Source organism: Dioscorea cayenensis, chromosome 8, assembly GCF_009730915.1.
Source record: "Dioscorea cayenensis subsp. rotundata cultivar TDr96_F1 chromosome 8, TDr96_F1_v2_PseudoChromosome.rev07_lg8_w22 25.fasta, whole genome shotgun sequence".
NCBI classification, from domain to species: Eukaryota; Viridiplantae; Streptophyta; class Magnoliopsida; order Dioscoreales; family Dioscoreaceae; genus Dioscorea; species Dioscorea cayenensis.
Genome location: NC_052478.1, coordinates 2,170,523 through 2,184,453, shown reverse-complemented (window position 1 = coordinate 2,184,453; position 13,931 = coordinate 2,170,523). Strand labels below are relative to the sequence as shown.

Here is a 13,931-nt window from a genome sequence, read left to right as displayed (position 1 = left end):
TCTTTTAGGCTCACAAGCCTCACGAGCTGAGTATGTTGGGCTCGAGCTTGGCTCGACAACATAAACGAGCAACTCAAGCTCGCCTCAGCTCGTGAAAAATTGAATCGAATTCGAGCACTGACCGAGCCGATCTCAAGTAGCTTGGCTCATTTACACCCCTATAGTGAATAAATGTATATATGTTGCCAATAAGATGTAAATGAAAATGTTTTAAAAAATTCTCCATTAGCTTTTGGCAATAAATAAATAATAATAACAATAAAAAAAAGCGCATGCTGTTTTAAATTATATTTGATGTACATTCTGATCCTAAATCCAAAGCGTTTTTCACTGCTTTAATTTTTAACCATAAAAATAGTTTTAGGTGTTGCATTGTTGAATAACAAAAGCAATTTTCTATTATTCATGGAATATATAAATCATCTTTCTCTATTCGATTAAATAAAATATTACAAAATGTTTTTGCCAGCACACCCTTAACTTAACCATGCGTAAACTAATCATCATTAACCATCTCCACTTCTTAATCATATATGTTTACATTCTTCCAGATGTGAGAACAACATGGATAATGATCACAAGAGCTTTCAATGCTTCTAAGAGAATAAATTTTGTTATGTACTCAGTACTTTGAAGAAGCCACAGCTGAGTTGATTCTCATCCTCTTTGCATGCCAAGAGGTCAAAATTTATAGTTGGCCTTCAAATAGTTCACCAGTTCTTGCTGCATTGTGTATTTAAACATAAATAAATAAAAAGAGGATTTGTGAGATGGTATCAAATAAGTTTGGAGTGATCTTTAAGTAAAATAAAGAAAATTATGTGGCTGGACTTACAATTAAGCATAGCAGTATGCAGCCAGTGGCTCCGGGAAACAAGGCATACCAAAACTGCAAATGATGAAACTTTGCGCCATCGATGAACATAATTGGCAGACTTGCAGCTGCAAATATCCATCATAGACAACCACAATCAGTTTTGCAGTTTTGCCTGAAGGAATTGAATTACAAAGGAAGAAAGAGCAATCAATTTGGCACTTAATTAGTTTCATGGTGCCAGACGAAAGTTTGGATTCCAAGATGCAGACATTGTCAAATGAATTGCCCCTCCCTTTGACAGTTTATCAAAATCTCTGATTATTTGCTCATGACTCAACCAGTAAGGTTTGGCCATGACATCTGAACTTAAAACTTTAGTCAGCAAAACCTGATCATCTATAACACATGCACACAATACTCCAACATTATGCTAGATGATTAGCAACACTGCATTTATGCATTTCAATGCCTGTTTGAGGCAAGTTTTGATTTGATGAGTAAACAAATTAGCACATTTGAGTAACATAATCTGATGAGTTATCACCCTCTTATACTTATCAGGCTGTAGAATTATATATATATATATATATATAAACTGGCTTTGTAACAAATTCAGATCATCCATACCTGGGGGATGCGTTGAACCTGTGACAATCATGAATGCTATGGATGCAGCAAGAGCTGCAGCCCTTGCCAACCAGCCTGGTCCAAATATCAAGAAAGCCAATACCCCAAATGCAGCACAACCAATTTGAGCTAGAAACATGTTATATTTCTGCAACACCATTTGTTGACAAAGTGTTACTAACTTACTATCACCATTGTATGAGTAGGAAAAGAAAGCCATGACTGTTAGTTCTTAGTAGTTTAAGTACGCTGTTGAGCAACTAACCAGTGGTGTTTACAGTTTACACAATATACATATATAAGTATATATATTATTTACTTAATTTGTGGTCCTGATGGGCAATAAACTTGCACTTCTGGTACCTGTATGTACTGCAGCTCATAGTCACTTATCTATAGAATCGTTTCCAGGCATACAAAAGATTAAGATTCTGCACAAACTATCTGCTATTTGAAATTCAACAAGAAGAATAGAGATACTGAAGAATTTAAATTAACTCCACCATACATATTAGTTTTAAGTTGGTAGATCTATGCAAAGTCACAAACTTGGTTGACGCACCTGTGCAGCAGGGGAATTGGGAGTTGCAAACAACACTGCACAAACAGCACCAAGAGGTGCGACGGTGAAAGATATTCCCTTGGAAGCTACCATCTGGTCCATCCTTCCAAGTGCAGCCATTGCAAGAAATGCACCTGCTTTTATCAAATCATCATTCTTATTCATATCAGGTCATATTTTTCCAAAAAAGTATTTCTTTCTTTTTCCTTGTTGAAGGAACAAGAAACAACCAATGACATCAAAACCAATATTCTGAATTGTATGTCCTATCAATTCAGCACATGCCATCAGGAACATCTAATGTTGGAAAATTGCCCCTCATCCTATAATCGTTCCAGGGAATCATATTTTGAGAATGCAACATGATTAAAGTATAAATATTAACAACCTACAACACTTGTTTGTTTCTTTATTGCGCGCATGAATGAACCATCACAATTATATCTACAACCAAAATTCAGGCAAAACAAAGTCTCTTACAAATTTCATACATTTTTGAGAGATGCACACATACAAACAATTAAAAAATCACACAAAAGATATACATGCAAGTAAGAGATTTTGCATAACAATATAACTATGACAAAGCAATCAGTCTCATTAAACTCTCTAAAATGCAAATTCTCGCAACCATATTCCAACATTATGTATATCCATATATGCAAAACAAAAATTTTCTGGCTAATTTTAAATTGCGAATTCTGCATAGATGTGTAGCAAACACAAGGTTTTGAAAGGAATGAGAAGGAGAAGTAGACCTGCGGAAGGCCAGACGACATCGCTAAGGGAAACGGCGCCGGCTTGCTTCTGCGGGAGTTTCAACCAATCCTCCCATCGAATGGCCAGCCCTCCATCTCCGCCGCCGCCGCTGCCACCATCGGCGCTTGATCGAACAACCAACAGGTCTAAGCTTCTTGGTCTTGACCACAACTCAAAAGCAAGGCCACATCCATTCATCCTCCTCCATTGCTTGGCAATAGAGAGAGATCCCGTGGACGGAGCAATGGTGGCGAGGACACAGCGATGGCTGGTGAAGCCCAGGGTTGGGCATGGCAATGCGAGAGCCATCAGTGAGAGAGGGGATTGGCGAATGGCGATGGACGGGAGATTGTTGAAGGTATGGGAGCTTGAGACATGGGAGGCCTTTGGAGTGATGGAGAGGATGAATGGCGCGAGAAGGGTCTTGGCTTTGGCTCTTGGTTTGCTTCGGGGGCCACAAACCCAAATGCCTTTGATTTTTCTATTTACTCTTTAATTTCAAAAATTTTTTTTTTTTTCAAATTTCTGTGCTCTCAATTTTCTTAAATGTTTAATTGCTGTACAGATTCATGTAATTATGTACTTTTTGTTTTTTTAATTATTGCAATATTTTTAGGTACAGTTAAATTCTCATATTTAGTCAAATTGGGTCATTCTAATCTGTGATTTAGATGGGTAAATGTAAATTTAAATGACTTAATTATAATTAAAAATATTGGCGTGGACTCGAATGACCCACCAAATTTGAGGATTTAATTGTACCTAAAAAATATTAGAATGACTAAAAAAATAGACAATTAAACCTTTCTTAAACATACAGTAAAAACTATGGTAACTTTTTTTTACGGTGAAAAAATTAAGGATGAATTTTTTCCAAAGCAAACAACCACTGGTTTTAGTCCAATAGTTGTTATAAATCAGTGCATGAATAAGACATCAACACAATACTATAACAATATTTTTTTTAGCGCCATTGTAATAATATTATTTCATGCTCAAGTTTTATTTATTGAGTTTGGATGAATCCTAATAAAAGATGATGTAACAATCCCCTCTAAGATTGCATGGCAGGAGATTTTTTAAGTCACTTATAGTGCACCTTGAAAAAATGATTCAAATAAAACTTTATAAAAAATGATGGATCCCTCCTTTTTAGGATTACATGGCATAGAGTCTTTCAAGTTCTTTATGATACATTTTTGAGAGATGTCACCATAATTAATGTATTTTATGTATTATCTTGTTCTTTGTGCTTATTCTATTTCGGAGGAAAAAAATTCCTTTAGAGATAAATAATTTATCTATTTGATTAAAAAAATTTATAAAATACTTCTATCATAAGTGCGCACAGACACGTGATTTAGTATTCATGGTTTTCCAAAGAACATCAACTTCAACTCCTCTTGTCTTGCAGTATAAATCTTTTGTTATACATAAATTATAACTATTGCATTTTAAAAGAAAAATGTGAAGCTCTGCATGGAGTGAGAAATAATATATGAGCCGTAGAATTTTCATAATTATTAAATATATCATAATGTATTTTAGAAACCTAGGCTCTAAATTTATTTTAGATAGATAAATTATTCACTTCTATAAATATTACATAACAAATTATTCTTTCAACTTTTAGTGTTTATAATTGAGAATTTTTAATATAATCATTAAGAGCCTGGGATATTTTTTTAATTTTTTAACTAAAATTTTCATGGACATGCTCTAACTTCATTAAACAGGTGTTTGCTATTTATTTATGAAAATAATAAAAATAATAATAATTAAAAATAAAATAAAATAAAATTTCTATTTTCCTATGATAATCAAAGCAACATATCATCGATACGTGAGGACTTATCACATAAAGATAACAATCAAACAATTAAAAAGATAGCCAACGACCCGAGTTCGATGTCAATCTAGCATTGATGAGTGTTCGTCTCAGTCAAACGTGACTTCTCAATCTCGATCCATCCCTGAATTCCGGCGCTTGTCGTATTTTTTTCAAAAAAACAATTAGAAAGGTCCTCGTCTTCCTCTTGTCATCGGTCTTCACTTCCATCGGTCACTGTTCTCGAAATGCTTCGTTTCTCGATTCGACGAGGTCGCCAAACCCTATCTAGGTTCACAGATTTTTTCTCTCTCCCAATCCGAATTCGCTCACTTTTGATGTCTATTTTGTTGCAGCTATTGGATCGCGGCCATGGAACACTCCTCCGGCTGGACTCGCGATTTCCCGTTTCTCAACCGCTACTGAAGCGTCTCCAATCCCTACATCTTCTCCGGTGAGTCTGATTTCCTCTTCAACTATCGAATTTTGTTCATCCTTTTTCCAAATAGTTGGTAGTGTTGTTGAAAACAATCGGTTCTGGATCGCAGCGGAGAGTTAAGAACCTAATCGGAGGTGAGTTCGTGGAATCGCAATCAGAGGCGTCTATTGATGTTATAAATCCTGTAAAAATCGAAACTTTACTAGGGGAGTCTGTGAATACTTTACTAGTATTCGTGGTTTATATTTAACTTAATGATCGTAGGCTACACAAGAGGTTGTGTCTCGGGTTCCATTGACGACTAGTGATGAATTCAAAGCTGCAGTGAGTGCGGCAAAGAAGGCGTTTCCTCAATGGAGGAACACTCCTGTCACTTCGCGCCAGCGGATCATGCTCAAGTTCCAAGAGCTGATCCGGAGGGACATGGTATAGTTGGATGGGTTTTGTTAGAGTAGAGAAATGTGTGCATTTGAGGATGTGGTGTTATAGTCTGGTGATATTTGCTTGTTGTCAGGACAAGCTTGCTATGAATATTACCGCTGAGCAAGGGAAGACACTCAAGGATGCACAGGGGGATGTTTTCCGTGGCCTTGGTTGGTTTGAACTGCATATGTTATCATACGTTTCAGAATTCTCTAGTATCTTTTGAGGAAAAAAATAAAGATGGGAGAATGGCTAGCTGAATTCTTGAGTCAAAGTTACATTATTTTTCCTGGCTTCTGCAGAGGTGGTGGAGCATGCTTGTGGAATGGCAAGTCTGCAGATGGGAGAGTATGTTGCTAATGTTTCCCATGGTATTGATACATATAGCATCAGGGAGCCTCTTGGAGTGTGTGCTGGAATATGTCCCTTCAATTTCCCCGCAATGATTCCTCTTTGGGTATGGTCCTTCTCAAACTGCTGTAGTGTCGTTGCAGTTTCCTCAGAAAGTATTACTTGGGTCTTAAGTATATGTGTAAATCATTGATGATTTCTTCCACTAATTTGTGTAGATGTTTCCTATTGGTGTTACATGTGGCAACACCTATATTTTGAAGCCATCAGAGAAAGATCCAGGTGGTTCTCATTTCATATTTGGACTAATTAAATGAACTCTTGCATACCGGGAGAAAATGATAATTTGGGCAAAGAGGGTTCATTATAGGAAGTTCATGACTGAGTCTTTAATGGATATGTTTCATTCTGATTTAATGTTTGCAGAGAGTTCTTTTATCTCTCTTCATACCTTTTTGTCCATAACTTCATTAACTCTGAGAGAAAGGGACTTGTCATGATTCATCTTTTCCATGGCATTTTCAGGGGCTGCTATGATGCTTGCGGAGTTAGCAATGGAAGCTGGTTTACCGGATGGGGTCTTAAACATTGTCCATGGTACATATGTGAGTTTGGGATCTTAACTTGCTTGTTTTATAATCAAAACCATTAATATAAACACAATCTGGTCAGCTAGTTATGCTGCATTTCTTAGCTTATTTAAGATCAGGGATTTTTCATTAAATCATTCTTGCTTACCAACCACACATGTTGATTTTTGACATGAGATTCACTGAGGTTTTGAGAAGTATTTTTTTCCTTTTCTTATGAATATTTCACTAACTTAATTTTGAGTGAATTGTTTATGCAAGATCGTGGTTTAATCTTTTTCTTGTCTTTAAATTTGAACAGGAGACAGTAAATAGCATTTGTGATGATGACAATATCAAAGCTATATCATTTGTTGGTTCAAACACTGTAAGTGGATTGTAGCTTGTTGTTCTTGTTGTCACATTTTCTGAATAGTTATCCATATGCAAACCACTCCTTGTTATGTTAATAAATCTGTTAATGTTCCTTCTTCTAATTGATACCTTTTTTTCTGAGTAAGAGTGGATAGCAATTTGGATACCTTGCTTCCTTTGTTTATATGGAATGTGCTAAGGGCATCAATTTTATTAATTGGAGGGCCATAATCTTGTGTGTTCTATCTTGCTTTCTAGGCTGGGATGCATATATATGCTAGAGCAGCAGCCAAGGGGAAACGAGTTCAGGTGAATCAATTTCTTCAGTAGAGACATTTAAAAATAAATAATAAATTATCTGTTGTTTCTTGAGACAATGTTATGGTTTTTTCCCTGGATTGTGACATTTTTGGCTGTTAGATTTTGTAGCTGAACTCTAATTGATTGTCTACAGTCAAATATGGGTGCAAAGAATCATGCGATTATCATGCCTGATGCTAGTGCAGATGCTACACTGAATGCACTGGTTGCTGCTGGTTTTGGTGCTGCAGGTCAAAGATGCATGGCACTCAGCACAGCTGTTTTCGTTGGGGGCTCAAAATCATGGTATAATGTTTTGGTAACGTTTCTAATTTTCTGCTTGTGTTAATGCTTGGTAATATCAATAGTCTATATATCAGAAAGCTAAAATATTTGAATATGCAGTGCAATTGAAACATATAAAAAATGGTTAAATGGTTCTACCATAAAAATTGGAATCTCATTTTTCTTTGTCAGGGAAGAGGAAATTATCAAGCGTGCTACTGCTTTGAAAGTAAATGCAGGAGTTGAACCCGGTACAGACCTTGGTCCAGTGATTAGCAGACAGGTGATGCCACAAAATTAGTTTATTAATTTAATGTTATTCAAGTGTTCTAAAATCTGCCTTTTTTTTACAAAAATTTCCTGTTGCCTGTGCACACATAGCACATCCATTTTGACATTTTTATTGCTTCTGAGTTGTTGTGTATCACTGCTTGTTTAACAGGCAAAGGAACGCATTTGTAGTCTGATCCAAGGTGGCATTGATAGTGGTGCTAGGGTTGTGCTTGATGGGAGGAAAAGTTGTGGTAATTACCTCTTGACTGACACATTTATTTAGCTGCATTTATGCTCAGTTCTCTAGCTGAACACCTCGGCGATGAGTAATCTTTTGAATTTCTGGCAAATTTTATCACACTTATTTTTAGCCTTAATCTGAATCCCTCTACTCCTTCAGCATAAAAGGAAGATACAGATGAATCTGAATGTTTGATTTGATTTATGTTCATTTCTAAAACCTAAAGTAGATGCATTTATGACTGAAGGAGGACTGCATCTCATTTAATGAATGTGTTTCTGTATCCTTGTAACAGTTCACGTAACCAAATCAGTTTTGTTTTCTTTTGGCTTCTATAGGTTTCGGGTTATGAAAATGGCAACTTTATTGGACCCACAATTCTTGCTGATGTTACAAATGACATGGAATGTTACAAGGTATTGAAGGCTTTGGTCTGAATGATAAAAAATTGAACACCATTACTACGCATTTGTCCGGTAAAATTGAATGACATTCTTTTTTATTGAACAGGAGGAGATCTTTGGTCCGGTTCTGCTCTTCATGCAGGTATATGGCATTCATGCCTTTCCTTGCACTTTTTGTATCAATAAAATTGATTCAAGCATTCTTTTTCTCCATACCAACAGGCTGACAGTCTAGACAAGGCCATCAACATTGTAAACAGTAACAAGTAATAGTTACATCCTCTTGCAGACCTATACTATAAATTTTCATTCAAGACTACAAATTCATCGTACTTTTTGTCAGGTATGGCAATGGAGCATCTATATTCACTACGTCAGGTGTAGCTGCAAGGAAATTTCAGAATGAGATAGAGGCAGGCCAGGTACATTGCGAGAACCAGCCAATAAAAAAAGAGCCATTTGTTTTATCCAACATATACCTGATTAGAAACCAATAGAAGACCACACAGAATGGTCAGAAATATATATATATTAAACCACGAGTAATTCTGTTGCAGGTCGGAATTAATGTGCCGATTCCAGTCCCACTGCCATTCTTTTCATTCACTGGATCAAAGGCGTCTTTCGCAGGCGATCTTAATTTTTATGGTATTATCACATTAGTTTTCAATCTATCTGCCATTGATTAATGTCGAGAAGAAAACTATAACATGAAGATTAGTTTACTTATTTTCTCTACCAGAGTTTATCACTTATAAATTCTTTGGATTGGCAGGCAAAGCGGGTGTACAATTCTACACTCAGATCAAAACTGTGACACAACAATGGAAGGATTTAGCCGGCCAGAGTGCGTCATTGGCCATGCCAACATCACAGAAAGTATAGTCTGGTTCAAGGAAAACAATAAAAACAGTGTGTATCAGCAGTCTGGGAAGAACAATAATCTTAATTTTCTTAGTGAAAGAGACCTGCTGCTTCTTTTATTTCAATTGGTTTTTCTGATTTGTTTTTCAGTGTTTTTCCAGTTGGTCCTCAGTTGTTACTTTATTTGTTTCAGTGGCCAATGACTTTTTGGGCTCTTGGCACCAAGTGTGTTTGTGTTTTTGCAGTGAATGACGGTTCGAGTGAGACAGTGAGACGACATGTGTGCTGAGGTAGTAACTTTATGCATTTACGTAAAGTGAGACAGTGAGACGACATGTGTGTTGAGGTAGTAACTTTATGCATGTAGATGATTTGTTCATGTTTTTTTTTAAAAAAAATTATTAAAGTGTTTTAATAATCTCATTCATCTAGGAATCTATATGTGTATATGTATATGTATGGACCAAGAAAAGGGCAACAAAGTGGAGATGATGTTCCTCTGGACAATCAGTTATTTCTTGGCTTCCAGGAGGCACTTCCCAAGTTATTTTTATTCTAAAGTCAATAACTAACCCTTTGACCCTTTGAGAGGGTATACATCTAAAGAAATAAATTGATAAATGGAATTGAAACAATCACTTTATTGTTTCAACATTATTTCAACTTATTCTTGCTGAATGATTTACATAATATCATATCAAAGTAAACAGAAATTTTATTTCAACTTTTAATTATTCTTAATCCCAGTGCGTTTTTATTTATAAAAAAACGACAATTTCCCATCAAATAAAAATATCTATTAAAAAAAAAAGGTGCCATGTTTGCAAATGATATTAGTTTCACCCTCACATTGCTTCAGTAGTTGTGAATTTGTGATGAAACAAAGTAATCAATGAATTAAGGTAAAACCATTCATCTCTCTGTAATGAACGGTGGATCTCAAACCAAAAACAATCTTTGTTTAAGATCTTGTTTAGAATTAAAAAATAATATATTTTTTCAAACATAAAAAAGAACAAGAATAAATGATCTTGATCTAGAGTTTTAAATATTTAAATATTTAAATCATTCAAAGAAAATCTCAAGGACATACAGTTCATCTAATTACATTTTCAATAATATAATAATATAAACATCTCTGTCTACCTCTCTGAATTTGTTGATTTATTATTAATAATTAATAATTAACAACTTCCAAATTAGAAATTCATTTTATTGTCATGTGTTAACCCTCTAGAGCTTTCCAAGCACTACGGCCACTTTCAGCCCTCCATTTGATTAATTAAATTTTATTATAAAATCTTAAATTAATCTTTTCTATTATATTATGTTGTCAATCATCACTTTTCTTTCTGTATTTAATTTTGTTTTTTGTTTTTTTGTTTTGGCTTGTTTATTTTAGTTATTTAAAAATGCCAATATTTTCTGAGTCATTTGATAATGAGTTGGTTGTTGTGATATGTTTAATAGTATCTAACTCATTATTGTATATAATTATTGAACATTGGCAAGCTTTATCGTTCCAAATTTACTTATAATTTATTTTATTATTATTTAATAATTTTGTTTTTGTTAATTTTTTGACACCTAGCCCTTTTATACATTTCCACATCATACACTCATTATACATGGCGAAAATTTACCACCATTTCTAAATTGATAAAAATTTATAATATCATGATAGGAAGGTGTTTGTGTATATACATTGATAAAAAATAACAAATACCTGCATTTAAAAAAAAAATTAAAAAGTATGCATAAATGGAAAAGTAAACTCAATAAATATTTGTATTTTTATCTTGTGCGGTGGACTTTGAGCTTTTGATTAAGATTCTTCTAAAGATAAAATATTTTTTTGTAAAAAAATTTGATGCAAATAGATAAAAAAAAATTATCGACAAATATGAACATACATAAATAAAAGATCGATTCAAGGACAACTTTATGTTTTTTAATATCTTGAAAGGGTACGAAGGAGAAGGTTGACATTTGGTTCATAATCAATAATAAAATAAAGTATAATTTAATTATAATAATCTGCAACCATACGTTCAGCAAGTTCCATTTTAAATGAATAATTTTTAAGCCGCAATATTAATAGTTTTTTTTTGCTGATAGTTAAGTAATATATTCTTTTATTGATCACAAGGAAATAATGGAGAAGGTACATTTAATTAGTCTTTTTTTTAACTTTTTAAATTCTGAAAAGTGCTTTTGAATTAAAATAACTATTTGATCATTTTAAGAATTAACTTTGAGAGGAAAGTATAAGCCATAAAAAATTAAATAAAACAAAACTTTTATGCCACAATTCCACTTAACTTTTTGTCAATTAACATTTTAATATAATATTATATGATTTTTTTTTCAATCTAGTCTTTTTTTTAAGTACGCATCTTGATAAATTCATTCACTAACATGGATTTAAAAATATTACATCAAAACTATGTCATCACCTAAATAATTACTTTGACTTTTTAAAATAACCAAATTATTAGTCATTTTTCAATAACGCACTTCTCTTTAAAAAAAATCATAAAAATGGATTTTTTTTTTTTTACTTTTGAAGTTATTATTATTATTTTTCAAAATTTATATTTTTTTGAACCGCAATTATTTAGGAAAATATTTTATTATTATTTATAAAAATTTCATTTTTAAGCTTTTTTTTTAAATATTATTGTTATTATTATTAGTGAAAATTACTAAAAACACCTCCTAAGTTTGCAATATGCACAAAAACACAACCCCTAAATTTGTGTATCCCTAAAAACCCCATCCTTTTAAACACAATGTTTTTCAAACCTCCAAAGCATGTAATGGTGGTTAACAGAGTTAGTTTTGAATTTTCTGGACAAAATTGTCCCTTGCATGGAAAATCGTGACAATGCGTTCTGGTTTGAGAGAAAATGGGGGTTTTTCTTAGGGTAATCACAAGAGACAACTATTATTGGAGCCGTATATGTTTTTTTCTCCATTTCGCTTCTTCAACTTTTTACTTTCCAAAGTTGTCTCTGCATGGACTATCCTCTATAATTTCAACTTTTCCCTTTCCACCAGTGTCTCGAAGGAGAAGTCCCGCTCAAGTATTCGGTATTTCATCAGTTTGCAGTGTAAGGTATTGAGCCGAGGTGGACACCGTTGAAGAAGTTGTGATTATGGTTTTATTTTTAAATTATTCTGTTATAAAGAGAGATTTTTCAGTTTTGTTTTGTGGTTCTGTTTTTGTTAGATGATATTGAAGTGTGCAAGGAGATTTCTCAGCTAGGGTTTTGTTTTGTTTTACATTTTCGTTTGTGTACATGATCGAAATAGATTTTTCGATTGTTATGCTGTGTAATGTTTATAAAGTATATTTCCCCTTTAATTTGATATTGTTGCAGGCTTAGAAATGAGATTTCCGTTTAAAAAATGAGGTTTAGTTTAAAAAATTATGTCTCCGTTTAAATTTTGTGTTTTCTGTTTAAGAATTGAGTTCTTTGTTTAAGAATTGATGTCTTCATTTAAGAATTTAGGTCTCCATTTAAAAAGTTAACTTTTCCACTTAAGAATTTGTGAATATTGCTTAATGTCTTGTTATTGTCTCAGGCTTGTGATTATGGCGATATACCTAGTTAATAGGGCGATGCTACTTGACACCAGTAGTGGAGACCATGGTTGAATTGAAAGTTTACATAACTTCTTGATACTGGGAGATCATTAGAAAGGACATTGTTTGCAACATTCACTGAGCTGGAAGCTGTATTCCAAGAGGGTCTTTCTTGATTCTTTGTTGCAAAGATACGATGACCGCACCAATAAATTCTGGATCGGGGCAAATCTGTTGAGTTTTATGCCTGAAGATGTGGCTCTTGTTCTTGGTTTGCGTTGCGATGGAGACGCAGTCATATTTCACAAGAAGAAAACACGCTCATCTTTCGAAGAGAAGTATTTATCAAAAAGCCTACGAGAGACACAGAGACTCCATCAAGAGAACTCTTAAACAACTTGTTCGCAGAGGGGAGAAGAAGAAAATTTTGTCAAACTCCTGATGTTGTACATCATGGGCACAATCCTCTTCCCAAATACCTTATGCTCGGTTCTAAATTAGATCACTGATTATGTCGATAATCTACCAAGCATGGGGCGATACGCATGGGCGCAGGTGACGCACAAGTGGCTTATGGAAGATGTTCCACAAGTTGCCACACGAGTGCAAGCAAGATGCAGCTGGAAAGAAGACCAACATTAAGGGTTGCTCGGTCACTCTGAACATCTGGTTTTACGAGCTGACCAGCACCTGAAAGAAAGTATGTTTTGGCAAGATCCCAAGGATGCTATATTACGAGTAAATAGTTGCCGGAAGCAAGAGTCGATAGAAACCATGTTGTTATCTCTCGAAGGAAAGGAGGTAATAAATCATGAACAATGTGTTTAACAATAGTAGTTACATTTTAATTATAGTAGTTAGCGTTTGACAATAGTAGTCTCTGTTTAAAAATTTTATTTACTGTTTAAATTTTTGGTTTTCTGTTTAAATATATGCGATATCGTTTAAATATATTAGTTAAATGTTTAAAAACATTTGTTATTATTAAAATTGAATGATTTCGCTGAGATTGTGTTATTTACATATGTTAGTTTCCTGAGCTTGTCGCGGCGAATGCGGATGAAGATATATTTGTTCGGGCCACCTGCCGAGGGATGCTATTGCTCCAAAACCACTTGCTCGAAGGCAAGATGAGAGGCCAACCTCTTCCATGCGCGCTCGACGTCGTTCCCCTACTTCTAGCCCAACGCGCGCATGCATTTCTCGGTGCCGGAGATGCCCCCTC

At 34.3% G+C, this 13,931-nt stretch overlaps 2 protein-coding genes across 2 annotated transcripts; one reads left to right on the top strand and one right to left on the bottom strand.

Annotated features, from left to right (window-relative positions):
- Positions 1-408: 408 nt before the first annotated feature.
- On the bottom strand, positions 409-3,212 carry LOC120266480. Its single transcript, XM_039274117.1, has 5 exons — positions 2,765-3,212; positions 2,007-2,140; positions 1,445-1,592; positions 836-942; positions 409-723 (listed from the first exon to the last, which is right to left on the bottom strand). The coding sequence occupies exons 1-5, from the start codon at positions 3,072-3,074 to the stop codon at positions 682-684; spliced, it is 741 nt and encodes a 246-aa protein (XP_039130051.1). The 5' UTR covers positions 3,075-3,212; the 3' UTR covers positions 409-681.
- Positions 3,213-4,774: 1,562 nt separating this feature from the next.
- LOC120266848 (methylmalonate-semialdehyde dehydrogenase [acylating], mitochondrial) lies at positions 4,775-9,342 on the top strand. Its single transcript, XM_039274499.1, has 20 exons — positions 4,775-4,866; positions 4,950-5,047; positions 5,142-5,216; positions 5,297-5,458; positions 5,547-5,625; positions 5,758-5,912; positions 6,025-6,088; positions 6,332-6,411; positions 6,698-6,763; positions 7,009-7,059; positions 7,205-7,356; positions 7,528-7,618; positions 7,778-7,859; positions 8,145-8,149; positions 8,188-8,265; positions 8,360-8,395; positions 8,476-8,519; positions 8,597-8,675; positions 8,811-8,901; positions 9,029-9,342. The coding sequence occupies exons 1-20, from the start codon at positions 4,842-4,844 to the stop codon at positions 9,136-9,138; spliced, it is 1,623 nt and encodes a 540-aa protein (XP_039130433.1). The 5' UTR covers positions 4,775-4,841; the 3' UTR covers positions 9,139-9,342.
- Positions 9,343-13,931: the final 4,589 nt, after the last annotated feature.

Bases quoted from the DNA above. Each gene is read 5' to 3' on its own strand.
- LOC120266480 (XM_039274117.1), bottom strand. From the start codon at position 3,074: ATGGCTCTCGCATTGCCATGCCCAACCCTGGGCTTCACCAGCCATCGC. The intron at 1,593-2,006 runs GTGCGTCAACCA...ATGGTGTTGCAG, and splicing joins CCAATTCCCCTGCTGCACAG to AAATATAACATGTTTCTAGC. The intron at 943-1,444 runs GTATGGATGATC...GGATATTTGCAG, and splicing joins AGGTTCAACGCATCCCCCAG to CTGCAAGTCTGCCAATTATG.
- LOC120266848 (XM_039274499.1), top strand. From the start codon at position 4,842: ATGCTTCGTTTCTCGATTCGACGAG. The intron at 7,060-7,204 runs GTGAATCAATTT...GATTGTCTACAG, and splicing joins CCAAGGGGAAACGAGTTCAG to TCAAATATGGGTGCAAAGAA. The intron at 8,676-8,810 runs GTACATTGCGAG...ATTCTGTTGCAG, and splicing joins ATGAGATAGAGGCAGGCCAG to GTCGGAATTAATGTGCCGAT.